Source organism: Marmota marmota, unplaced genomic scaffold, assembly GCF_001458135.2.
Source record: "Marmota marmota marmota unplaced genomic scaffold, marMar, whole genome shotgun sequence".
Classification (NCBI taxonomy): Eukaryota; Metazoa; Chordata; class Mammalia; order Rodentia; family Sciuridae; genus Marmota; species Marmota marmota.
In genome coordinates this window covers 72,242,483-72,270,300 of record NW_026000026.1, presented here as the reverse complement: position 1 = coordinate 72,270,300, position 27,818 = coordinate 72,242,483, and the positions used below count along the sequence as shown (strand labels likewise).

The following is a 27,818-nucleotide window of genomic DNA, read 5'->3' as shown; positions in this document are numbered from 1 at the left end:
AGAATGCTAAGTACCCTTCCTACATCAGACTTGCTTCCTCCCTCCAGGCAAATCCAGAACCAATTCTTTGTTCATCATAACCTACATAGAGAACTCCAAGAAATATGAGCTCCACACCCCACCAGAAAGTGAAATTGCATCTTACAAGGACTAACTTTCCTCAGCTAGAGATTTCTAAGCTGAGTTGGCCCTCCTGGGCTGTCAGATGGACAGTGAGAGTGGAGGACACTGACAGGAGGGAGCTGCCCCACTCACAAAATCTCTGTTCTCATTTTTTTTTTTCCCCAAATAAGGATATGTACACACCTCCCAGGACTGTCATTGCCATGACAACGGCAAAAGTCTAGGGTGAGCAGGTTAGTGGAACAGCATGCTTTCTAAATTCTCCAACAAGGCCTGAGGCTGCAGTCACTCATGAGATGGAAAAATTCATGTTGACAGTGCTCCTAAATGGCTTCCAAAAATCTTAAGGTACATGGTTTCTTTCTGGGGAAAAAAATCAGAGGAGTCTCCATGGAGTCTGTCCTTGGGGAGCTGGTTTTGTTAGAGAGGCAGGAATCTCTAAGACAAATAAGAGCATGAACCTCTATAAAACTAGGGCACATAAACTGTGTACATCTTCCACAGAATAAAGAAATGTAGAAAATCAGGGAAAAAGCAATCCCCCATGGAAACAAAGAGGCACTGTAAATATATATATATATATATATTCTCTATAATAACAGAGCTTTCTGACAGAGACTACTCAGAACAACTTGGATCTAGATTTTGAAGTTCAAGGGAGACTCATCCATTGGGAAAAAAAATCATAAAAATAGCTATCATTTACTACAGACTTGTTATTCTGTAATATGTGATTATTATACCATTTAATTCTTGTAAGAACTCTTATGAGGTAGATAGATACCCATCTTATCTTCATTTTACGGAGAAAGAAACTGAGACTAGAAAAGTTAAGTAATGGTTCCAGGATACAACTATTGAGGGGCAGAGCAAGGATTCAAAGGAAGGTCATTCTGACTCTGGAGTTCCAGCTCTCAGCAATTACTTATCTCTCTGGTATGGGAAAGGTCCCAGCTTCCCATAAGAATCATAAACAGATGCCTTCCTTGCAGTTTCTGGGCCTCCAAAGATACTTGGCAACATTAGGAATATTTACTCTAGATGAATTTTTAAACTTTAGGGTACACTGGAGTCACACGGGTGGCTTGTTTGTACAGCCTGCTGAGAGTTTCTGACTTGGTAAGTCCAACATAGGGTTTCAGAATTTGCATTTTTAACAAGTTCCTAGGTATTGCTGGTACTCCTGTTCTGGAAATTGTACTTTAAGAATCACTGTCTAGTCACTGTAAATTAAAGTTCTCTAAGCCTCAATGCCTTAGTATTCTCTCCTACTTAATTATCTTTCACTGTTTAGTCCCAGATCCTCTGAGGCCTTGATCCATAAACTATAATGTTATCTTTGGCAGCTGTGTGCTTTGGGATTCCCTGAACACTTGAAGATAGAGAAATTGCATCTTACAGTTGTCCTTTGGTATCCATGGGGAATGGTTTCTAGGACCCTCATGGCCAAATCTGCAGATATTTAAGTCCCTTATATAAAATAGTGAAGTATTTGCATATGACTTATATACATCCTCCTGTGTACTTTAAATCACCTCTAGATGACTTTTAATACCTAATACAATGTAAATGCTATGTAAACAGTTGTTATAGTATATTGTTTGGGAGGAATGACAAGAAAAATGTATCTGCACATGTCCAGTATAGATGCACTTTTTTTTTTCATCTGTGGTTGGATGTGGAACCTGAGGATATGGATGGCTGACTATATCTCCCACTCTAAAAGTAACTATTACCTTAAGTAAGTCTTGAGATCTCATGAAAGGTAGAAAGAGGACCCTAGAAAAACTAGCAGGAGATAGCAAAGCTTCTGGCCCACTGTGGCCAGATCAGCTCCCTGGCAGGCAGGGACCATCTTTTTATAACCTCACAGGATTCTCTCTATGAACTAATCACAAGAGAGCATTCATTAAAACCTCTTCAGGGCATTCACATTCAGAATGTTAAAAAGAGTTGTAAAGAGAGTGACTAGCCCTTTAATACTCTTTCTGACTGAAAAGGAGGCTGTAGCTGTATTCTGTGCATTCCCTGTTTAGCTAATTTTCTTCCTTTGCTCAGTCTCATGAGAAGCTGAAAGAAAATAAGGGAGCCCATGATCCAGGTCTGCTCACACAAGAGGTAAGGCTGGAGAAAGGGGTCAGTAATCAGGATTAACCAGCTTAATGTCTGACGTATTCATCCTGCAGAAAACATCACCTGGTAATGCCTCCACTGATCCCTTCAGACTATGGCATCTTTATCCTAGGCTTTTACAGAGTGTAAAAATAAATCAACAGTTTAGTCATGAAGCAAAAGAATGAAAAGAGGAAAAAGCAACTTCAAGAAATACACATAAATGAGTACTGGAGCAAAAGGAGGCTCCACCCCCTTTATGCACATAGCCACAGCCCTCAGGAGTACCGTCACAAGTATCCATAGGAACACAGTAATGAGTGACTGGCTGGTCATGGGAAGGGCTCAGGCACAAGTGTAAGGATGCATTTGGAAGCAACCACACACTCACTATGAAGTACTAAGGACAAAAGAAACTAGACAGGCAGGCTGGGCCAAGTTTGGGGAACATTTTCCTTTTCTTTAGGCCACAACTAATACAACCTTTTTATTTCATCTCCAGAGGGGCTGCCGAGGGATAAATGGACTAAATAGATGTCAGGGAGATCCAGACTACCTCAGAGGACCTGTATCGGGGCCTACAAATGAGAACTATTGAATTCTGGCTATCAAGTTATCAATTAAGGCCATATCATAGATTGCACAAAAGTATTGCAGGAAAAAAAAAAAGGAGTAATAAGATTAAATATTTATTAATGTTATATGTCAAGTCCTATGTTCAGCCTTTTTTTTTCTCTTTTTGGTCTTCATGGCAAATAAATAAGATAGGTGCTATTCTTATTACAATCAATTTAAACAAAGGATAATTAAGAAAGTGTGAACTTAAGCAATTAGTCTATGCTCACCCATCAAGCAAGTTGGAATTCAACTCAGAACTGACACCAAATCGTCCTCTTAATCTTTATGCCATATTCCATCCAAACAGTGCAGAACCTATTTTGAGTCCTAAAATCTAAAAGTACCAAAAGGACAGGATAGAAGGCAGAGGAAAAGCCTTTTAATTTCAATTGTTGACGCAGAAGCATGTTGAAAAGTATGGTTAGATCACCATTGAGTAAACGGAAGACTTGACCTGTAGCCAGCAAGGTTCATGAGGCCTGTGACTTCTGCGTCACCAGTAGGAAAGGTAAGCAATGGAGACCCATTCCCTACCTTCTGTCAAAAACATCCTTTTGAATCTGAAGGAGAGACCTAGGCCAGGTGTATGAAATAATCAATAGACAGTTCCTCTTTCCTATTTGCCTAGAAATATACACCAGCCAGCATCACGAATGAGAGGGAGTACGCATTCAAAATCAGTTCCTGCCTCAACAGGCTGACCTACAGTGCTCCTATGAGAAAAAAAAAAACAATGCTGAAATGAAAGCAGGATAGCAAGGCATGATTTCATGTGGCTGCTTTGATTGAGTAGCTCTCACTTTTCCAGATGCCTCCATATCCTGTAACATTTGGTAGTCTCAAACTTCTTTCTCCTACATCAATTCTTCACTTCAAATTGACATTGGGGTTGCAGATTTGTTCAATGAACTATTTTATGTTCTTCTCCTTGCCATCTGGCAGTATTAGCTCTCTAATAAATTGCTTCAACTTATGCATTTTTTCTGACAAAACTTACTTTCAGTTGAATTGTGCAACATTCATAAATAGCAAATGCTGGCTGATTATAATCAATGAAAGCCCTTTCAGTTGCCAGTAAAAATAGTTCCTTAGGTACACATGTTATTTAGCCTAATTATTTGAAAGGCACCTGATTATCTTTGGAAACAATTTTTTACACATACATTCTTATGTCATTTGTTATGTATGTATATATGTACATTTGTTATATATGTATATATGTACATATGTTATGTGTACATATTTGAATTCGGATGGACTCTTGCAAGACAGCCATTTTATGAAAATAACTCCAAGGTATATACACTTGGATTTGGAGCTAGACAAATTTGGGTTTGAATCCTACCTCTGCTACTTATAAGCTGTGTGAACTTATATATATATTTCATAACCTCTCTGCATCTCCAATGTTTTTTTTAATTAAAACAGATATAAAAATTAAAAAATTAAAACAGTTCCTTGCAAAATTGTCATGAGGAATAAATCAAACTAACATGTCATGTGCTTGGCACAGTGTCTAAGCATATTATGTCTTGATAATTAGTAACTACTATCATCATTGTGATGGTTTATTAATAGAAGATTATGGTAGACAAATTTAACAAGAAGAAACAGTATCTGCCTTGTTGCTGAAAACACAGGCTCTGGGGTTAGACTAACCCTGGTTTAATTCTGTCTTCATTACTCATTAATTCTGTCACCTTGGAGATGTTACTTAAATCTACATGATCCTTGGTTTCCTCATTTGTAAGATGGGGGTAATAATAATTTTCATGAGAAATAAATGAATGTAATTCATACAAAAGTTTATCATTATGTTGGTCATAGAATAAATAATGAAAATTCACTACCATTATTAACTAGAGTATAATTATTAATTAGTTGGATAATTTAGTCTCTACCAATAGTAATCCTCCCTTTCTGAAAACAGCCATAGGGCTGGGCCTCCAAAGCCATATATAATATGCCTCCAAAGCCATATTTCATATATATATAATATATATTTTTTAAAAATCATTTATTTATTTATTTATTTTGGTACTAGGGATTAGACTCAGAGACACTTGGCCACTGAGTCACATCCCCAGCCCTATTTTGTATTTTATTTAGAGACAGGGTCTCACTGAGTTGCTTAGAGCTTCACTTTTGCTGAAGCTGGCTCTAAACTCACAATCCTCCTGTTTCAGCCTCCCAAGCTTCTGGGTTGGGCAAAAGCCATATTTTTTATCTTATGACACTGCGTTAGTAATTGGGCAAGAATAAGGAAATGTGAGTTTAAGCAATTTTCCTTTATTTATTCATCCATTGACTGTTTTACCTAATGTGGCAGAATCTCTTTTTTTAATATGTATTTTTTAATTGTAATTGGACATAATACCTTTATTTATTTATTTATTTTTATGTGGTGCTGAGGATCGAACCCAGGGTCTCGCACATGCGAGGCTAGCACTCTGCTGCTGAGCCACAACCCCAGCCCCTGCCCCCCTACCTGGAGAATCTCTTTCCTAAAAGTTTAGATTAAGAACCAGTCCCCATTGATCCTCTAAATGAAAAAAATCGAGGTGGTCATGTTTGGCAGTGTGAATGCCAAGGTAATAAAATTCCGTCTGCAGGAGGATATTGCTGTGCAGGGAGAAGCAGATCTGGCATCTCTATGTGGCTAGGATGGCCTACGCATTTGAAAGGTATCAGATCATTTTTTGAAAGAATTTCATTACACACACACACACACACACACACACACACTCATGCTGTTTTTAACTCTTAACAAATAATAAGTATAAAATCAAAATAATTATGTATGTATAGAAATCAATATTTTCCCCAAAGGAAAGAAAGAATCAAAAGGGAGTCATCAACATTCTTGGTCTTACAAAAATTGGTCATTTGATTGTTTTCCAGAAACCAAACAGGAATATAGAGATCTCAGCTCTTTACCTGGTGTTGCACTGGATACCGTTGGCCACTGCTGATCAGGCCCTCCTGGACCAGCCCGTAGAATGCCAGCCTCCTCCAGGTGCACAGAGCTGAATAAACATATGGACCCAAATATATGTTAGATATGTTAGCACAAATGTCTTTCTCCTTCCACTTTGGAAACTGCTTACATCTATGGAGGCAGGGCTGCAACTAACACATTCTTCTCAAGCTTGAACTGCAGCAATTATTGCTGAGCAGTCACCTTACATAAACTGCATAATCATCACTGACTTACTTCCTGCTGTACCACACTGGCAATAAATATGCTCTATCTTTATGGGAATTTTGGTTTTCATTAATGCCATGTGGTACTCACTAAATCTAACAGGAGAACCACTGGATGGCTAATGGCATTTTAACATTTTAATGCTGAAGCAGATGAGGAGAGCTTGTTCTCAAGGATGCCAATCCTCCCTTGTAGGTTCTCTTGTTTCTGGGATCTCTATAGTAAAGAGGAAAAAAAATACTAAAAAAATACTAAAATTATTTGCTGAAAACTGTAATATTATACAAAAATTGGTTATTTGATTGATTAATATGGTAGTATTAACATTTTGTCCAAAGCAGAGAGAGAACAAAAACTGTCCAAGGATAGAAAGAACATTGCATTTATGTGTGTGTACTGCTAATGCATATTAGACCTTCAAATATGTGTGGATGAATGAATGAAGGACAGAATAAACAGGAAAGATCTTAAGAGTCAATATCCAACTAGACTCTCACCAAAATGAGAGGACACTTCTTAACTAGACATTTGTTTATCTTGCAAATTAAATAACTAAAACAAAACTTAGACTACTGGCTGAGGGATTATGTGACGCAACAGATCAGGCAAACTTTAATTATTATGAGGAAAGGCAACTATAAGTTCAAGGCTCTCTTACTCTCTTACTTCAAACAACATATCTAGTATAAATTTATTCATTAAGCTCTGACCTTCACCTTCAACTACTATTCCCTTTATCTTCAACCTAGAATTTCCTTTTTTGTATAAATATAATCTTCAGATGTTTTGGGATCTTACCAACAATTATATGGACTCAATCAGATTCATAAATTTGTAACTATCCTGGAACCAGTTCTGCTCAAAGCAGAATTTTCAGAAGAGCAGTTACATGATATTTGAGGCTGGAAAGGCCAAGAGGTCAAACACATGTATTGAAAAAAATGAGTATCATTTAAATTTACAACTCTAATATGTGTTCAATGTACTATACTATTTCATTTCTTCTATTTAAATCTTATAATATCTTAATTGAAATCTAAATAGGAGCATATTTGGCTTTTTTTTTCATTTGAAAGTAGAACAAGGATATAATATGTTTTAATATTGTATTTTAAATGTAGTTTTTAAGGTGCATCTCATAGTTTGGGTACTTTTCAAGCAAAGCACTAATTCAATTTCAAGAGTAAGAGTCAGTACTTTAAACATGTTTTTATCTATTGTGTGGTTCCACCAATAGCTCAGATACAGACAAAAGCATAAATTGGATTTTTTAGTATAAAGAATTCCTTCTGATACTTAGTGTTCTGGCATCTGCATGAGTGTTTCTGGCCTCAAATTATAACCCAGATTCCAATATGACATCCTACCAAGTCAACTACAATTTTCAGGCCTTTTCTGATTGCTTCTGATTCAGAAATAGTATCCATTAATAATGATTTTTGCTCATTTATAATGCTTGAGAGGATGTTAATTTATTTTAATCTAATGTATTTTTAATCGGCTAGAACGAATTTTTCATTAACTCTACATATACTCTGTAAGCCCACCCTTTAAACATGGGTCTAAGTTTGGTGAAGATTCAATTAACAGTTGCCCAGATATTTTGAGGGGCTTACGTTTGGAGTTTTATTTCTTCTTTAAAATTAAATCCTTTGGGTAATAGTGATCATTAACTTCTTGGTCCTCCCCATTTGGTTTCCAAAGACACTCACAAATAATGAATATTTTATTTGACCCCATAGCACGATATTAGATCAGCTCTGGGAATAATGGTAGTTAATCAATTACTGTCAAAAAGACTAAGTAGAAAAAGCAAAATTATATTCAATCTGAGTCTTAGAGTAATGCTATTACTCTAGGTTAATTTAAAATAAGCTAGATTTGGTCTCCAGATATTCAATAAAGGCCCTGCACGTGGTTTATCCTCTGAAAAGTTTATGCTATTGATGACAATAAGATTGCAAAAAGATGGAGAAGACACTAACAGAGGTGAACATTAACAAGAATAGCAATTATTTGTTTTGTTTTGTTTTGAGGATTAAACCCAGGGGCATTTAACCACTGAGCCATATCCCCTGCCCTTTTTTCTTGCTAAATTACTTAGGGTCTCACTAAGTTGCTGAGTCTGGCTTTGAACTCATGATCCTCAGCCTTCTGAGCCACTGGGATTCCAGACATGCACCACCACAGCCAGCTAGCAATTAATTGCTGTGGTTAACAGGATATAATAGTCAATGTGAGATAGAAAAATAAGATAGATGTGCATATACCTTGCATAATATACTGAAGTTTGAAAGCATCAATATTAGCTATATTTTTAAAGTGAGGAACAGAAAGTGTAGGTAAAAGGGATGAAGAAAGTTAAAATTACTTCCTTATATAAATTTTAAAAAATTTTAATTGACACATCCTTGTAGAAAATTTTGGTGAAAGTACACAGAAATCTGTCTGTGTGATTTTATAGAAGATTCTCATTTCCCAGAATTTGAGAACCATTTAACATCTATCACTTCCAATGTTTCAACTAATAGATCAAGATAAAAAATATTGCATTCTTGACAGAGCATCTATAATGGTTCATAGTTTTTGTTGTCATTGTTGTTTGTCTTATTTTTATAGTGCTGCAGACAGAACTCATGCTAGCCAAGTGCTCAACCACTGAGCTATACCCCCCGCCAAGTTTCTCAGTCTCTTCAGTTGCTTCTGGCTTATGCAGTTTATCTGAATCATACCCAGTTAACATATTCCTGAGTGAAGGAAGGAGGGAAATACATACCTGTGCATGCCTGCTCTCAGGGAGGCAGAGTAACGCCAGTCAGGATTGGGCTGTCGTGGCTGCAAAATCACAAAGGGAGTTTTCTGTTAAAACGGCAAAACAATTATTTTCCCAGGGTTGCTCTTAGTTGATTCGCTGTTCCCTTAAATATTTTCAGATAGCTAAACAAAAATATTGAAAGAATCATTTCATGTACAACTCTAGGATGATATCCCTATATAGAACACTTCAGGAGAAAATTAAATTAGCTCACAGATTGAATGTCATAAAAAACCACATTTAGTAACGTTATGAGGGCTAGCTTTGGCTTTACCTTGCCAATAAAGGTCTGTGATCCTAAAACACAAAGGGAAAGGGAGTCTGCCTTCAGACAGGAAAATCTTTCATTGCTTTTGCCCTCAAAGGCCCCATTAGGGGCATATCCTCAATTCGGAATTCTAGCTATCGCCGTGCTCACAACTATACAAGTTCTGCTGGCCTGGCTGAACTGCAGAGGACTGCAATCTGCTGCTGGATTTGCAGACTGCAGCATGTTTGACCCAGGATGGATGTGCCCAGTCATAATACCAGCAACTGATAAGAGCCAATTCTACTGACTAAAGACGAATACTAGAGAGAGAAAAACAAACCATGGCAGAGTTTGATCTTGTTTTGTTACCTAATCCTATTCATAAAACTGTACTTGTTCCCTGCTTTTCTCTGAGTGCCTTACCTCCTCACTCAATTACTTTGCTTAACAGGGAGTAGCTGAAATCTGAAAAGACCCTCACTCATTCTGCACCACATGTACAATGGGATTTCCCCACCTCCGTCTACAATCTGTCAAAGTGGAGGGGACAAAGAAGAAGATATGGGCACCTGATGACTGCTGGTTAGAAGCTACTCAGAATCACTGGGGACAAAATCAATCACTATTTTAAATCAATTAACCCATATTTTACTATGAAAAACTTGTGATGCACACTTCTCTAGATGTTTTCTTCATGAACAGAAATTAAAGTGGCTCTGTCACTGAATATTGAAGTCTAGTCAAATAGAAATATGAGAGAATGGAGGTTGTATTTTGTATTTTCTTTGAGTTATACTTAACACATTTGGTAGACAAAAACCAAATAGTCTGTATACTATTTCAAAGTATCAATAATTCTTGTTCCTTTCCTTCTTACAATTAAGGGATGAAAAATATTTCCTAAACATACTTCTTCATAACACCCAGAGGAGAAGTGATGAGCATCTTAACCATCCAACAGATTTGGGACTGGCTAGACTGAGGTGTTCAAAGATTGAGCCGAAGTCAAGGTCCAGAAAAAGTTACAACTCTGGGATACTTTATCTCAAAGGTCCCCACATAATCAGCCTCCCTCTCTGATCCTATTCCACTCTGCTGGTAAGATATGAATATGCAGATGGCTTTATTTTTGGTTTTTAAGTTCATAAAATGCTAGGGATAGTCCATATAAAATAGCATACAACTATCTACAGACCCAATGAAAGGTGCTCTGATCTTTTACCAGTAATGTTAGAAGCAACAATTTTTATAGTGCTGCAGACAAAACCCAGGGCCTTGATGCATGCTAGGCAAGTGCTCTACCTCTGAGCTATACCCCCGGGCCCAGCTTCTCAGACTCTTCAGTTGCTTCCAGCTTATGCAGTTTATCTGAATCATACCCAGTTAACATTACTCCTGAGTAAAGGAAGAGGAGGGAAATACAGACCTGTGCATGCCTGCAGACCATTTATAAACATAAAAATATGACTGAAATACTTTTTATTAATTATCATCACCATATTCCCCCTTGACATTGGGAGCACTAGAGTTAGCTTTTCAGCTGACAGAACCTTCCTTCAAGAAAGATTTTGACATCTGTTAAGTAAATGTTGCCAACTTTTTTTTTTCATGATTGGCTAACATTCATGATGAAAACTGCTGCAACTTGATCTTTGGAATGAAATCACCAACCTCATTTTGCTGAAAGGCACAGTTCTACCAGGATTGAATGGGAACTGAGTTCATTACACAATCTCACTTCCTCAATGATACATTTAATTTGTCATGCTGCTTGCTATTTTCTACAATAGTTCTTTGGCAACAACATGTTTCTCAGATTCATTTGTGAGAATCATAGTTATGAGATTTCCTATGGCAGTAAGATCAGACAGGGAAAAGGCAAAGAGAAAGTAATTAATATGTTTTAAGTAGCCATTTGCTACTAGACAATAAAATAAGTGTTGCATATATTATTGTATGTATCCTAATTCTTTGTCAGACCATAAATTCTGTGAAAGCAGTTTACTCACATGACATATGAGTGTCCTCAGATATTAAAAAATCCATAGCTATATCCCCAGAACCTAGTAGGGTTCTGGAATCTGGTAGGTTTTTAAAATATTTTAAGAAAATGAACTATCATGCAAGGTCAACATTATCATATTTTTGCTACAAAAATGAAAAAAAATCAAAGCTTTAGAGAGATTAAATTGTTTGCTTGACTGGTGATGAATTTGGCTAACAGTCATGTTTAGGTTCCTCTAACACAAAAGTCTGTGTTTTAAATAAATTTATGTGGAATGACATATATTTTTCTTTTTTCCTCCTTTTTATTTCCAAGTTTCCTCAATAGTGATTTATTTTTTAAAAAATACAAAATTAAAAGTAATAATTGTTTCTTCCAGAATTTTTAATTAAATTCTAGAAAAATTCAGGTTGAAAAGTTGACTACTAATATATCTGACACAAGATATATATTAAGGCCTTGCACTAACCATTCTTTAGTTCTGGGATGTACTTGATTTCCATTGGTAAGGAACTCCAGTATTTACTATTGTTTTAGTGCCGCAGTTTGGCTGGGCACAAATGCCGCAGTCTGGCTGGGCACAAATGCCGCAGTCTGGCTGGGCACACAATCACGAGCCACCACACAGCTTGTAGATTCAAACAGCAACTCTTTATTCCCGAACTCACACCAGCCGTATACAAACACGTTCTGGGGAAATCCACGTTCTCTGCCAAATTCACGTTCTCTCCCAAATTCACCTTCACTGGGCTTCTGTCTCCCAAAATATACTGTCTGAATCCCGTGAGAACTCAAGGGGAACTTAGGCAGCAGGATACGCCCTATTCCCAGCAGGAATAATCTTAAACCTTAAACCTGGAACCTAAACTGGGAACGTCCTAAACCCGATTATGTTAAACCAGGAACACCCTAATCCGCCCTGGTCCTTGAGCAAGGTCAACTACATTCAATGTCACTGCAAAATGTCAGCAACATGGGGTACGCTGGCAAGGAAATTGTCATACCTACTTGGCTAATGGCTCCCAGCATTTTAGTCTTATAGTAGAACAATATTCACAAAACCCCAGATGTGGAAAAACTCAATCAAGTAGTTCATGTGGGTGAAGCAGCATCTTGAAGAACAAGAACTCACTTGGGTTTCTATCAGAATTATATTAATTAATATATCCTGCAATAGTATTATATATGATTTATATAATAGAATATTTGAGTACAGAAGAATTAATCACTTCTTCTAAGACATATTTAAAGCAAAACAGGCTAAAACACCCTATTTTATTCATTAACTCAATATACTCAGTGAAATAATGTTAACTTTTTACCACAGAAATCTACGTTGATACCTTCAAAATATTTCTCTCTCAGACCTGAGACTACATACAATATCTCCTTTTCCTTCTTAATAGGACTCTATTCAGAACATATCCACAATATTTTTCATAGTGATATTTTGTGAACATTGATAAAAACTGAGACAGAATTCTAAGATCCTCCCAGGACCTCACATCTGATGTACCAAATAACAAGACTGTGATTGTGGTGGATCTTAGACCCTTGATTGTGTTACATAATGTGGCTTGGTTGTCTTTAAGAAAGGGAGATCATCCAGGTAGACTAACCTAGTCACATGAGTTCTTTAAATCTGAGTTCAGAGATCAAAGGCAGAAATCAGAGAGATTTGAATAAAGTATGAGAGGGATTCCATGTGAGAGAAAATTCTCCATCACCAATTCTGAAGATAGCCATGGGACAAGACCTGAGAACAACTTCTGGAAGCTGAAAGTGACCCCCCAGCAAATAGTGGATCTCAGTCCCTAAAGAATTGAGTTCTGCCAACAATCTGAATGACCTAAATTTCTCCCCCGAACCTCCAAAACAGTATACAGCTCTTCAGCCCAGCCAACATGTTGATTTCAGAGTTGTGAAAACTTGAGCAGAGAACTCAACCACATGGTACTGGGTTGTGAGATACTAAATTAGTAGTTTAACTACTAATTCCTGGCAATTTGTTGCAAAACAGTAAAAAAGGAGTACATTAAGTCAAAAAGAAATATAATATTTCATCTAATCGTTACTATATTACCTCCTGATGTTCTAGTAAGTCAAAATGATAAGATGATAAATTTGAGAATTCTGGGTGGAATACTTTGCTTTGAACATAGTCATTTACAACCCTAAACCACAGAGCCAGGAAAATAAAATAAACATGACTTTAAAACATACCTAATAGGTTTCAGTACAACAGAAAGTGCTAGGCCTGCTTAATTCTGGATGCAGGGCCTGCTAGCGTAGAAGCTGCTCCCTCACTCAGAGCAGTATACCTCCCTGGAGCCCAGAGTTCTGATCCTGCATGACCAGAAAGGAATTAAAATCTCTCTTCACCTGTGCAATGTCAGATATTTCCTTACATAGGTCAAGTTCAAACTCTTGGAAAAAAAGCTTAAATAACTTTTAGATTAGTAGATTTAAAACACTACTAAGGAATCCTCTTAAACTTATGACTATAGATTATAATACTCAAAATATTATCATATTAAGGGGCAGACACATGAGGTTTAGGGAAAAATTCTAAAAACTAGGTCCATTGTGCTGACCCCCACATGCTTTCACTTTTAAAAAAGCAATTTACCGGCAGTCCTGACTGGCTCAGGCGGACAGGATATGTTACATTTCTCAACAAACAAACTGTTATCTTGCAGGAGAAGTGTAGGCCCCAAAATGTCAATAAGAATACAAGATATCCTGAAAGGGGAGACTTTTGTGACATACACAAACCAGATCCCAGAACTCAGGGAAATAAGAATAATTCCCCCTCACCATAAAATCTATAAGAACAGGTTCCAATTAGAACTGGTCAACATGGGCCAAAGTCACCTAGCATTGACATCGCAGTGGGGACTTCAAAATCTGATGTCATCATACTGTCAGTCAAAAGTCAAGAGGTGAACCTGGGTAGGACTCTCTGGAAATTTCCTTGGGATCCCAATAAAACTGAAGGACAGGAGAGGCGTGCCATCCCTCTCCACTCTGAGGGAATCCACTCTACCTTGAGAGTGTCCCCTGTCCCCTTTTCTATCCCTTCTAATAAACTCATGCCTATAACTCTGAAACATGTCTAAAATCTTTCTAACTTGATCATAAGAATTTGGGCTTAAAGGGGAGTCTCTGCATTGCCTCAGTTTCCCAGCAGACCGCAACTCTGTAACAATATGAATCAGCTAAATTTATGTTCATATCATAAATCACACAGAAACATTGATCCAGGTGAAGTCCTGGAGAAGTCACATTCAAAGACACCTTTAAAACTCAATCAAATTCAGCTAAATCTCTGGGACTGGTGGTGGCAAATTTTCCTCAAACATTTGTAAACCGACATCATTCTGACCTCTCATTGAGAGCAAAACTTGGTAGCCAACCAAGGCAAGTATCCAGAACTGGCTGCTATTCTGTCAAGCAGGCAGCACACCAATAGACAATATATTATATGCCAGGCTGTGTCCCTGCAGTGTACTGAGTTAGACCAGATGCCCATATCGTGGCTCACTCCTGGGTCAGAAGAAAGGGCAGGCCAATGACTTTCAAGTCATATTAAATAGATTTCTCCATCGGTCATAATATGTGCATAATGAAGAGGCAGAAGAACTCAGCCATAATTCCATCTGGCTCAGCAGTCTGTAGAAAAAGCAAGGGAGTAGGTAATGTGAAGAATTTATTATATTACAAACCAAAGAAAACAAACCTTTACTCAGAAAAGCAATCTGATAACCAAAATGAAATAACAAAACAAAACAACCCCACCCCCTAAAAAGTGGCCATCAGTGGATGGAACACTGGAATGGAAGTTCAAAGATACAATTTCTTGGTCTATTCTAACCATTGTACAATTTTTATAAGTTCACCATTATGTCTTTACAATGAGAGTAAACTGTGTTCCCGGACAGAGTCAGCAGATAGAGAAGTCAGTCCCAGGAAGAAATAAATTAGGTGGCACTGAAAAAAGGGTTAATTCTTTCTGGTCACAACAACTGGAATTAAGGTGAAATAACTGAGAATTTGATGTCTATAAATTGCTTCAAAATAAGAAAAAGTGAATGCCAAACTTGCTGTCTCTACTATTCTTTTGTTATTTCCACATGCTGTGCCACTTGGCCCCACTAAGGTGCAGTTGAACAAATCTTCCCAGAGTACTCATAGTGACTCATTAGCATTCGCACCACAAATAAATAGAATCTATCTTAAAATTCAGTTTCTTTTCACAGAGACTCTGAAGAGGGTGCCAAATTTTCAAAAATATCCAAAAAGAAATTCTGCCCTGTTGTGTACAGATGCTTTAAAAACCTCAATGCACAGGTGACTCATGAAATAATATAATTGGGGGGGGGGGTAAAGTCACCAAAAAGATTAAAGTCTGGTATTAAATGCTTATGTTTACTAAGCAAAAAGAGATCAGTGGAGGAACAGGGATAAAATATCCTAGCAAGCTTTGCCAATAGTAAAGCAAATAAACAAATAAAAATATATTAGCTGGGAGTAACATTTTATTGACAGATTGTCCCTTTTGTTATCTGCTTCCATGCATGAAATTACTCTTTCCAAAAACAGTTGGTTTAGGTTACTGGGTGAACTAATGATAAACTAAATGCTTGACAATCCTATATCAAAAAAATATAAACATTGGGATTTCTGTCATTTCCTACTATTGAAAAAAGCAGAGTCTTTGAGTTTAAAAAAAATGACTTAAAATACCATTAGCAGTGTAACTTTGTTATCTAACCTTTCTGAGCTTTCTTTTATGTTAGATGTTGATAAATGTTTGTTTAATGTATGACTTGGAGGGAGTGGAATCGCACATATACACATTGCAAAGCAGAGTATTTCTTACATAGCAGGGTGGTCAGTGAGTACACATTCCTTCACTCTCCCTTTTCAATGTCCACCCAATTTTATTGTAGGCATGTGACATTAATTACACCTCAGGGCTTTCCTGTCATTTAAAGTAACTAGGTAAAGAAAGAGAAAGCTCAACACGGGAAATTAACAAGTTAATGTAGCAATAATGACTTTCAAAATTGAATTGACTTTTGCTTCCATTTTGCCTGCTACAGCAAAGTGACTCACTGCTTCCCTATACCTGCAATAATTTGGGACTCTTCGTTGAATTTTCAGAAGTGGTTAGCAGAAATCTGCCTTTATTAAATCCATGCACTCTCCCGGCAAAATTCCAAAAGAAAATTCCACAAGATTTTCTGTCACAATTTTCTCCCTAGATTAAAGAGCTGTATGTCAAGGTACCTATTAACATACAGGTCATGTAAGACAGAAACACTTCATGTATCAAACTGCCCCAAGCTTTGAGTCATGAGATGGAGAGTAAGAATGCCACGCATCTGAGCCTCCAGGTCACAGCTGGTGGCAAAACTGAGGCTTGCTTGGCTAGCTTTCCAAGCCTCTTCACCACCTGCAGCTCAACCAAAGCCCAAAGAACTTGCAGGAATTTGTTAAACAAATGTCTAGAGCATTCTTATTTAAAACTAAGCCCTTTCACATGCTTTCAAAAGCTACCATCTAAAGAATTCTGGAAACTCTTTGATATCCTCCCCCACCCCCATTTTTCTTGATCTGCAATCTACATCCTGTGGTTACACAGCATTGACTAACATCAGGGTCTTCTGATAACAAATCTACAATGTCTATGGGAAATTCTACTCTCAATCAAGGACAGAAAATTCTGTGCTTAAGCATTATATTACTCAAAGAAGAACTTATAATGTGACCATATGAACATTAAAAAAGTAGCAATATGTCAATGAAAAGACATTACAAAAATATAGGAGAGACAAATATTATTAACTCAATTTGTACTAGTTCTAAAAGACCTAAGTAGAATGTGGTTGTTTCAAAAGATAATTCATCACTATGTATGGGACAAAATTTTGTCTTTTGAAATCCAAATTTACAGTACCACAAAGACAATCTCTATTACTTCAAGCATGCATACAGAGACAAGTATAGTACACACTCCTGCACATCTATGCATTTTTCAATAATTTATGTGCATTCTTCACAATAATGAACTATCTGCCTATATAACTTCTTAAAACTAGCACATTACTAACACCTGTCTTCATGAAGCTATCCACTTTCTAAGCTTTCTGTAGTTCATTGCAAACCAAATTTTAGATCCAGAAAATGAACATGTGCTTTGAAGTATTGTCATTTAACTTAAGAGACATTAGGGGCTTGATAAAGTTACTTTATCTCATCAAAATTCCAGGAGTGGAAGAGGGAATCAAAAGTTTACAGATTGAACTTAACTAAATGCAGGAAAATCCTTTTAAAATGAATTCAGAGTATGCCAAGAAGGGTGGCTAGGGGACATTTCTTTTTTTCTTCCTCCCTGATCCTAGCATGTCCAGGTTTTCACCATTCCCTCATATCTCTAATTCAGTCATTCTAATATCTCCCTTGCCCAACCATAAAAATGTATAATCTCTCTGCCTTACCATTATTCATTTCCTCTGACATGAGGAACATCACCTCCTTACAGAAAAGTGACCACATCATATGGCCAAAGGAAACTGGCTTCAGGGTGAGGTCTATAGTTTATGGCTTTATCACCTCTGATGTGCATTTCCAGAGGATCCTATCACATTCATTCAGTGCAATCACCAGAGATTAACTGGACAGTTTGTACTACATACAGTCCAAGGTATAAACACCCAAATAGAGATAACTGCACCAGCCCCTAGAGGTCTCAGAGCTCAATAAATAGATAGATAGATAGATAGATAGATAGATAGATAGATAGATGTAAAGAACCATTCCTATGGAATTAAAAAATGATTTTTTTGAACCCAACTTTTCCTATAGGGGATACAACAGAAGCTCTTTCTCCTTAAGTTTCACAATGTTACTTCTCAAACCATAATCTTTATTCCCAGACCTGCTCTTTTGCTCTACAAAGCTGAACTTTAACATTCAAGTATTTAAGACTAATCTTCACTTCTCAGACAACTTTATGAATAAGTCCTCCTACATGTGAAAAAAATGGGAGGTAAAACAATTCTCTAGTGCTATTTTTCTAGAGAAGAAACAGCAGATTATGACCAAATTGGAGGTACTATTAACACTTAATTTATCAGATAACCTGTCATTATTGTGAATAATTCAATAAAGCCAACCACATGATATCGGGAGGGGGCATGTGAAAATACAGGACTTTTTTTAATATACCCCTTGAACACTATCTCACCTCATTTTGAGAAACAACATCGTTTTTGAGAATAATCAGGTTTCCAGCACTCTGCCCACTTTGGCCTGTGAGGTGCCTGCTGTCAGTCACTGCTGCTTGGGCTCCCCCAGGCCCTGGTCCTGTCTGGGCCCCTGTGTTGTAAAACATGAAAGTATCACTCCCTGAGCCTGCTGTCAGACAGGCCTTGTAGCAGTAGGTCTTGGTGAGGGAGCCATTCCCTCGAACCTCAATGAAGTGAGGCTGCACCTTGAGGCCATGTGGTAACCTGGCATCAATATTGTTGTTGGCCTGTTTGTATAGTTCTGCAGGGCACCGCTCCCTCACTCCACAGAAGCCTCCACAGCATGAAGTGCCATATGCAGTGTAATGGTAGCACTTGATGATGCTCAAAACAATGATTGTCAAAAGAAATATAAAAGATACTGTGCTTAATGCTATTATCAGATAAAGTGTAATTTCAGAGTATGTCCGAGGACTCTTCACATGTCTCTGAGTGTCAGGGAGAATTTTAGAAACCCTATCCACCACAGCTACTGTAATGGCCACAGAGGATGAAAGTGATGGCTCCCCATTGTCACGGACCACCACAGTCAGATTGAAAGTGGTACCACTCTCATCTCCTATCTTTCTAGTAGTCCTAATTTCTCCTGTGTGCAGCTCTACTTTAAAGAGGTCCAGGTCAGAAGTCTGGGCTAGATGGTAAAAGAGCCAAGCATTTTGTCCAGAGTCTGAATCCATGGCTATGACTTTGGTGACCAGGTAGCCAGCAGGGGCAGTTCGAGGCACCATCTCAATGGCTGCTGACGAATTGGTTGAGGTAGGGTACAGAATGTGAGGGGCATGGTCATTCACGTCCACCACATACACATTGGCGGTCACAGTGCTGCTCAGTGGTGGCTTCCCCTTGTCCTGGGCCTCCACAGTCACAAAAAACTCTCGAAACTTTTCATAGTCAAAAGAGTTGACAGCATAAAGGCTGCCACTGGCACTGTTAATGGAGACATAGGAGGTGACTGGCAGCCCTTGAATCTCCCTCTCTAGGAGGGAGTAGGTCACCTCTGCATTCTCCTTTTCATCTGGGTCTGTGGCTTGCACAGTGCAGAGCAACACTCCTGGCAAATTGTTTTCCTGGATGTAGATGGAATAGGAGTCCTTCAGGAAGCTTGGTGGATTGTCATTGATGTCAGAGATTTCAACCTTCAGTGTCCGTTGGGATGTGAGTTGTGGTATTCCCCCATCAGTGGCTATCACTGTGATGTTGTAGGCAGCCACCCGCTCCCGGTCCAGAGGGCCACTCACCACCAGTGTGTAGGAGTTTCCAAAGCCATTCAACCTGAAAGGCAATGTGGCCTCCAGACCCAGGCTCACTTTCCGGTTGGGGCCGGAGTCTTGGTCATTGACACTGAGAAGGGCCACAACGGTGTTGGGTGCAGCATCCTCAGGCACTGGGCTATATAGGTCCGTCAGCACCACCTCTGGTGCATTGTCATTCACATCCACAATGTCCACCAGCACCTTGCAGTGACCCGCCATGGGCACTGGACCCTGGTCAGTCGCCTGCACATAGATCTGGTAGGAGGAGGCCTCCTCATAATCCAGCGCCCCACTCACTCGCACTTCCCCGGTACTGGCATCTATGCTGAAGAGCTGCCTTTCTCGGTCCGAGGTGTAGCTGCTCAAGGAGTATCTGAGCTCACCATTGGAGCCCTCATCCGGATCTGAGGCATTCAGCTTTACCACCAATGTGCCTGGGGGTGCGTCCTCCCGCAACTGGACGCGATAAGTGGACTGGTCAAAGGCGGGGGAGTTGTCATTAGTGTCTAGGACGCGCACAGAGATCTGCGCCGTGCCTGAGCGGGGTGGGCTGCCCCCGTCCACAGCCGTGAGAACCAGGTGGTGCAAGGCTGCCTGCTCGCGGTCTAGGCCCTTACGCAGCACCAGCTCCAGCACCTTACTGTTCTCCTGCAGGGGTTTAAGGTCCAGCTCAAAGTGTTCACTGGGGCTGAGCTCGTAGGTCTGCACTGAGTTGGCGCCCACGTCGGGATCCTGCGCGCTCTCTATGTGAAAGCGCGCTCCAGGCGCCACCGATTCGCTTACCTGAAGGTGGTAGTCGGCCCGCGGGAAGCGCGGCGAGTTGTCATTGATGTCCAATATTTCCACTTCAACTGCGCTCACCGCCACAGGGTTGTGCGCCAGCACCTCCAAGCTAAGCAGGCAGCGAGGCCGCTGCTCACACAACGCCTCGCGATCAATGCGCTCGTTGACGAAGAGCGCTCCACTAGTCAGGTCCAGCTCCAGGTAGCGCGGGCTGGGCACACCCAGATGGTTGATGCGCAGGCAGCCAGGCCCCAAACGCCGCAGCTCCAGCCCCAGCGCTCTAGCCACGTTGCCCACGAGTGCGCCCGGTGCTTGCTCCTCAGGCACCGAGTACCGTAGCTGGGAGGCCGCCGGGCCGGGCAGCAGCACCACCAGCAGTAGGAAAGACAGCAACAGCAGCCACGGCAGGGGCCGCCGGAGTCGTGGATGCTCTGTCGCCCACAGTCTCGTGCCAGCCTGCTCCATAGCCTCCGGCGGCGGCGGAGGCAGCCGGGCAGGGCCCGAGGCAGCAGCTTAGCCAGCCCTGCTCCACGCCTGGGCCCCGCCTCCGCCTCCGCTCGTGCCGCCCCGCGCCGACTCCAGTACAGTTCACGCGCTACCAAACGCCTGGGGCCGCTCCCCTCTTAGGCCCTCTCAAGGGGCCCCGGCCCCTCTGCCCCGGCTGATCCCCCATACCCCAGTTCCTCTACTCTTCTCCAGTCGCTCAGCCCGGCTCCGCTTCCTGCAGCTGATGTTGCTGCCGTAGCTGCTCCGGGGGGAGGGAAAAGGAAGCTGAAGGGGAGGGGGAGAGGGAGGAGTGTTCAGCAAGTCCAGCTCCGATTCCGCACCGAAGTGGTGAACAGCAACCTCGGACTGCCCAGCCACTCCAGCCTCATCTCCTCCACCCGAACCCGCCAGATCCCAGCAGACGGCGGGAACACGGCCACTCCCTGTCTCCCTGCCCCCAAGGTCCTGTTCATCCACTCTCCAAGGTCTCTCGCCAGCTTAAAAGGTCTTGTAAGATTAGTCTGTGAAAAGCAGTTAAGACCTTGGAACTCAGGAGCTATCGGCTCCCTGAAAAAGATTTTCAAGCGCAATCCAGGAAAATAAACGGAGAACCTTAGCTAAGTACCGGGATCTGGGTGGCGGCTCTAACATTTAAAGGACACAAATGCAGGGGCGGTGCTCTGGAGCCACTGGGATGGGAACTGATTATTTTACCTGACCCCCACATAGTCTCAGGAACACTCTTTAGTACTACAGAAAGTGTTTAACTCCTAGGACAAAGGGCAGGGGATAGCAAATGCTGTCTGCCTTTTGGGAGCAAACCTAAAACTAGCATCCTGGGATTCAATACTCAATTCTGCTCCTAGTCAAGCGGTACTTTCAGTGTGTACCTTGGCAAATAACCAATATTTCAGTGTTTAAAACTCCATTAGCTCCTTGAAGCTGTAGGCAAACCTCTTATTTGACCCGTTTAGGTCACACTAGGTAAAAAATTGGTAGAAATTTTAAGAGCTTCTTCCCCTAATCTCCAAATCTTTTTCATTTATCACCCAAGACATTTTCTTTCAAGAGTGATTTTAATTTTTTTTCTTTAATAGATGACAATGTCTTCAAGAGCCTACAAAACCATTAAATTAAGAGTGTTACTCATGATCTTCTAAGCCAGGCTGGAATTTGAACTCCATTAATGCTTTGCAGTTAAAAAAAAAATCTGTTATTAAGCAAAATATGGAAGGCTGGGATTTATCTTACAATAGCCAGCAATTTCAATGGCTGCAGCTCATCTTCTATAAGTTTCCTATAAACCTCTGTGCCTCTGGGTCCCTAAGCCTATCCTTATATTGCTGCAGAAGCAACACACAAATTCTCTACCTTGAATGAGAAGGCAGAAGGAGCAGGCAAGCCTTTCCCTGCTGTGTCATTGCCTCTGCTTCTCAGTTCTGAATATTCTCCTTTACAGGCCCTCTTATCTTTCCCACAGAGGTTTAAAATCTATTGCCCAACGTGCAGAAAAGCACTCATTAAAATGTCCTTTCTCTTCCTCATTTTCCAGCATCATTGTATTTGTAGATCTTCTTTGTTGGTCATTTTCTAGCTAAGGACTGGAACAAAGCCAGAGCAAAAGCTGACATTTGGCATGCTTCCCTCCTTGAAGGGACAGTTAAAGACCCAGGGTTATAATCCTAACACCCAGACTTCAAAGGTCTGAACTAGCACATCCTTCCTGCTACCCAAGTGCACTCACTAACAACATTCCATGCATGACCTAACCATTTTTTTTTAAACAGAGAAACTCCCATCTTCTTCTTAGCACTGCTGTTTCTTATTTGTCCTCTTTGTTCCCTCAAGGGTGCAGAGTGGGAGGCAATTTCCATCAAAATCTATTCCTGTCTCCTTTCTTTGGTCTCTGGCTTCTCCTTCTTCTGTCTGCATCCTCCCCAAACATCCCTCAGTAATTCTGTCTCTGTTTGCTGTGGTAATTTGATCTCAGGGAGCCTTAATCTCTCAAGTGCACAAACTGTAGTCCTGGCCTATGTCCTCACCCATTACTTATTTCTGAAAACAAATGGCTTATAAATGGAATCAAGTTGTAAATTGTCAGGAAAAGTGACCTTTCTTCCCCTCATCTCCTCCCAGCCCTCACAGTCACTGCCACCTCTGCCCATAGCTCAGAAACCTGCCTCTGGGTATTGACCATGTATGGCCCTCTGCCCCTGAAGTGATCACAGGCACTTAAGGAAGAGATTAAAGTGGCAGAGGCTTGTTGATGTTTTTAACAGAATCCCCTAAATGTCATGTCTCAGGAGAAAAATGGCAAATTGTCTTTCAGCAATCTCCTCATCTTCCAGCAAGGACACCTCCCAGGTTGTCCATTTTGATGTTTCAGGATCATAAGCTCCAACTAGTGTGTTCTCCCTTAATGACTGAGAAGGCAAACAGAGAACCAACACAATTAGCCTCCTTTTCAAAGACATTGTACTAAAAACATGGTATATTCTAGTTTTGGCACTACAATAATTTTGTTCCTCACACTATGGTCTGAGGCTTCTGTCCACCTTACCAACTAATCAAATGTGATTGGTCTCACTGTTGGTAAAGGGCCCTTTCTATAAATATGAATACTAGTGTTTTGAGCACACCTTTATGCATTCCTTCCCCTAGATCTTGCAGAACACCTGACTCAAAAACAGAATAGAACAGTGATTAAGAGTGCAGTATTTGGAGTCAGCCACACTCCTGCTAATGACTAACTATGTGACTGCAGACATGTATCTTAATATAAGTTTCAATTTACTTGTTTCAAGTGTGGGAAATCATACTAAATAAAATTCAGAGAACTAGTATTATGATTACACAAGATAATGTATATAAAACAAATTGCATACGGACTGACAATTGCATTATTATTATTAGTGGTATTTGTGATGGTGATGTTATTTTTTAAGTATTTATTTTTTAGTTGTAGTTGGACACAATACCTTTATTCCATTCATTCATTTTTATGTGATGCTGAGGATCCAACCCAGGGCCCCAGACGTACTAGGCAAGCACTCTACTGCTGAGCCACAACCCCAGCCCAATTGGGATGTGATTAAATGCAACCATTTCTTATTGTCAAACAACATCTTGGCTAATAATCTACATGTGGCATGGTACCTTAGATAATAAACACAGATAAGCAACTGCAACTATATCATTTAAGAAATCAATGATGATGGGGAAGATGAGTGTGCACCAAAATTAAGCTTTCTCAATGGTTTCTACAACTTATTCTACAAGTTGGGGATATTTTGAAAACAACTCTATATTTTGAAAACAACTCCCCCAAATAGCCCCTGTTAAATTGCCAAGTAAAAGGAACTTCTTCCATAGGAATTCCTCCAGAGAATTTATTTCCTCACAAGAGATTCACTTTTTTAAGATACAAAGAAATAACCCTAGCAACTGAGTACAGAGTAATTCCAGAACAGCACATGAACACTAATGCCTTCTGTAATTTCCAGCACCCAGCATAGAGCAAGGCACAGAGGGCTCTATTCAATTTTTTAAACAGAAATTTGCTTATGTAATTTAAATAAAATAGCTTCTTCCTTGCTCTTCCTCATTCCAAATCCTATGTAAATTTCAAGGTCCTGCTCAAAACCCACCAATCCATGAAACAGTGTCTATTCTAAACATAAGGATCTTTCTTTCTCTTTCACAATCTGCAGCCTATCTCTGAATGCTAATACGTGTCCTTCTTTAATTCATACAAATACTTTAATATTCTCCAATTAAAAGCAAACTAAAAGCAGGAGCCATGTTTTATATTTGTGTCTCCTTCACAGTGCTGGAAATCTTATAATTCTCAATACATGTTAATTGCTTCATCTTCTTCAGACCCTATTTTTAGCAAATTCAAGAACAGCTGCTGCGACTCAGGCATTCCCACTTTGCTGTATGTGGATAAAACACATCTTACAAAAGGAAGGATCAAGAGCATGCAATGATTTTACTATGAATTTTTTCCTTTAAAGCTGTCAAATGAAAATATAAAACAAAGTACTTCAAACTGGGAGAACTAACAAAGTTGCTGAACCCTAGAAAGGGTTTTGCCCAAAGGTATTATGCAGTCATTTTTCTACTTTATATTAAAATTATAAGTTATAAAATTAAGGTATTCTTTGCTTATAATAAGAAAAGTGACAAGATTAAAGAAGAGCCATAAGACAGAATGTTTGTTTTCCCCTAAGCTGGATAAGAACTTTGAAATAATGTTCCTTACTTATATTTCTTAATTATATTTGTAAAATACATCTCTCAGGAGATCATTGGGCACAGGAGCAAAACCAATCACAACACAATAGAATTAAGCTACAAGAAAAATACTGGCACTCAGTAAACTCTCCTAATTCACATAAATTTCCATTCTCTATTATCAACATCGATACAAATCATTTTATTTTGCAGAACCACAGGACCAAAGGACATGCTCATTAGTTTGATCAGGTTTGGGGATGACAATTATGAGTATCTGTCAAACAGAGAAGGGCCTAGTTTTCATTTTTAATTTGTGAATTTATGTTGCTCCACAGACTGAGTACCTGTTATATAATTAAAAAGAGACAGGGCTGGGGTTGTGGCTCAATGGTAGAGCACTTGCCTGGCACCACATAAAAATAAACAAATAAAATAAAGGTATTATGTCCCTCTATATATGTATATAAAGAGAGAGACAGATAGCCATCTCCAAAGTTTAGTCTAGTCCAAAGTGGTTTTAAAACTTTTCATCTTGTCAAAAATGGATGGTGGCTGGGGTTGTGGCTCAGCGGTAGAGTGTTTACCTAGCACACATGAGGCACTGGGTTCGATCCTCAGCACCACATAAAAATAAAATAAAGGTTAGTTAAAACAATGGATGGGACGCCTGATCTTCAGGCACCTCCACAAGAAAAATACTTTCAATATAATTACAGCATTATTTATAGAAATAGTGCCCCAAATTTTTCACATGAAATGACAGCTGAGTTTTTTTCACATCTCCCTTCCTCCAGAAGGAATACAGTAGTACAATATTTGGCATTAGCAATTGGCTTTTGGGAAGAGATACTTTAAATTTTTAGTTCTGAGAAATTTATATGATGGTACTTGGCTGAGATTTCTAGAAATTGCTGAGAATAAACAAAAGGGACTCAAGCCACCTTTGGGTGAGTATTAAAAAGGGAGAGATAGCTAACATCTTGGGGTGGATAACAGATAAAAATCAAACTTTACTTCTCCATCAATATTCTCAATTGAGAAGCCCTAATAAGATTCACAGAATATTAAAGGTGAAGATTTATTTAGACTCTTAGCCACATTCTTCATTTCTCATCAAAGAAAATGGCTACGTAAAACTTGAACCTCAAGATTGATGAGGAAATACAAAGCACAAAAGTGATATGAGTCAAGGATCTGTAACCAGATAAATTATCTTCCAAGGTACTACAAGATCCTACAGATATGACTAGAGAACTAAATTTCCTCTTTTTAAAAAAAGTGCCATTGAGTTTGATATAAATGATTTCAAAATTATTGTTTATGAGCACTTTTAAAATAGTTTCTTCCTAGAAACTATTTTAAAAATTGTTAACTTACAATCGACAACATAGACTTAATTTTTTTTCAAATGGATGTTTTAGATATAGTAGAATCATTGATAAATGAAGTGCTACAAACACAGTCTTCTGGAATTCATGGAGACATAAAGTCTCCCTATATATTCATGAAGACAAGATGAAGAAAGATAGCAATACAGTATAGTTATAAGGTGAGGTGATTTCATAATTGTCTGTTGAACAGTACCGAAGAGTGTTTATTAATGGAATTCATCAGCCTGGAAGGAGAATTACAACAGGGACTATAGGGATTTATCCTTGGTATTATCCTATTCAACATTTTATCAGTGACTGAAGACAAGGAGGCAGCAAGCTTCCAACAACTGAGAACCAAGCTGAGCTCTTCTGGAACAAGAATCAGCACTGTCTAGGTTAAGCTTTTGACTCATTAAAAGCACAAATATTCTATTTAAGATTCAATACGTGCCCCACATTCATAAGTTTGTATTTCAGCTAAAGTCTGGCTTCTACTATTGCCATTAAGATCTGTTCCAAGTTTCCATTCATCACTTAGGACCTCTTATTTTAATAGAAAACCTTGTTTGGCCCCGTTTCACTTCTCTAATTCTTAGAATTTTGGCCACAGAATAAAATAAGATGAGAATTTGGCACTAAAGAACATCCTTGTTCCCAAGTGGGTTTTAGCCAAAGCATTCATTGATTTCAATGTGTGTGGGTGTGGGCTTGTGTGCATTTTAAATTTAGATATTGCTGAGGTGTTTTGAATTTGAACTGTTTTCCAAGATATGGCCTGAGCTCAGTCTAGATGAAGGCCCAGTTTCTACTTTCTTTTCCTACTGTGTTTGTTGCCTTGAAACAGACAAATCAACCTATCTGGTTCTCAAAAGTTCCCATTCATATATTTAGAGTACCATTGGCTTATTTGGGTTCCCTTTGTATTCTGATGTCTTGAGACTTAACAGTTTAATATATATAGTCATTTAATCCTTACAAAAGACTAATGAGGTTGGTATTGATGAAGAAATGAGATTCCAAAACAGTGAAGAAATTTTTCAGACTCTCTAGGAACCTTTTTCCCCATGCCTCTGTTTCTAGTGGTCTGATACAACATCTGCCCATTACACATGCACCCCTGCTTAAGAATCTTATTGGTCACAAGCTATTTAAGTATTTTTATGGAGCCCTATCTCAGTTGTTTTCACAATTACAAATTTCTTTCTTTTTTAGATATTTCAACTGGATCATTTGTGTATGTTTT

General features: G+C 39.2%; 4 protein-coding genes across 4 annotated transcripts in view; all 4 read right to left on the bottom strand.

The window, feature by feature from the left end:
• The window catches only part of LOC107141808 (protocadherin alpha-3), a 200,234-nt gene that overhangs the window by 20,257 nt on the left and 152,159 nt on the right, over positions 1–27,818 (bottom strand). Inside the window, 2 exon segments of the mRNA XM_048811663.1 lie at positions 5,791–5,879; positions 8,835–8,893. Coding sequence (XP_048667620.1) covers positions 5,791–5,879; positions 8,835–8,893 — 148 coding nt within the window.
• LOC107152264 (protocadherin alpha-9-like) overlaps positions 5,817–27,818 on the bottom strand; it is a 133,730-nt gene continuing 111,728 nt past the window's right edge. Inside the window, 2 exon segments of the mRNA XM_048811666.1 lie at positions 5,817–5,879; positions 8,835–8,893. The gene's annotated coding sequence lies outside the window, so the exon portion shown is untranslated.
• Positions 5,818–27,818, bottom strand: part of LOC107152150 (protocadherin alpha-8-like) — a 137,123-nt gene continuing 115,122 nt past the window's right edge. Inside the window, 2 exon segments of the mRNA XM_048811665.1 lie at positions 5,818–5,879; positions 8,835–8,893. The gene's annotated coding sequence lies outside the window, so the exon portion shown is untranslated.
• Pcdhac2 (protocadherin alpha subfamily C, 2) lies at positions 12,178–21,571 on the bottom strand. Its single transcript, XM_048811664.1, has 2 exons — positions 18,381–21,571; positions 12,178–14,800 (listed from the first exon to the last, which is right to left on the bottom strand). Exons 1-2 carry the CDS (start codon positions 20,940–20,942, stop codon positions 14,738–14,740), a joined length of 2,625 nt encoding a protein of 874 aa, XP_048667621.1. The 5' UTR covers positions 20,943–21,571; the 3' UTR covers positions 12,178–14,737.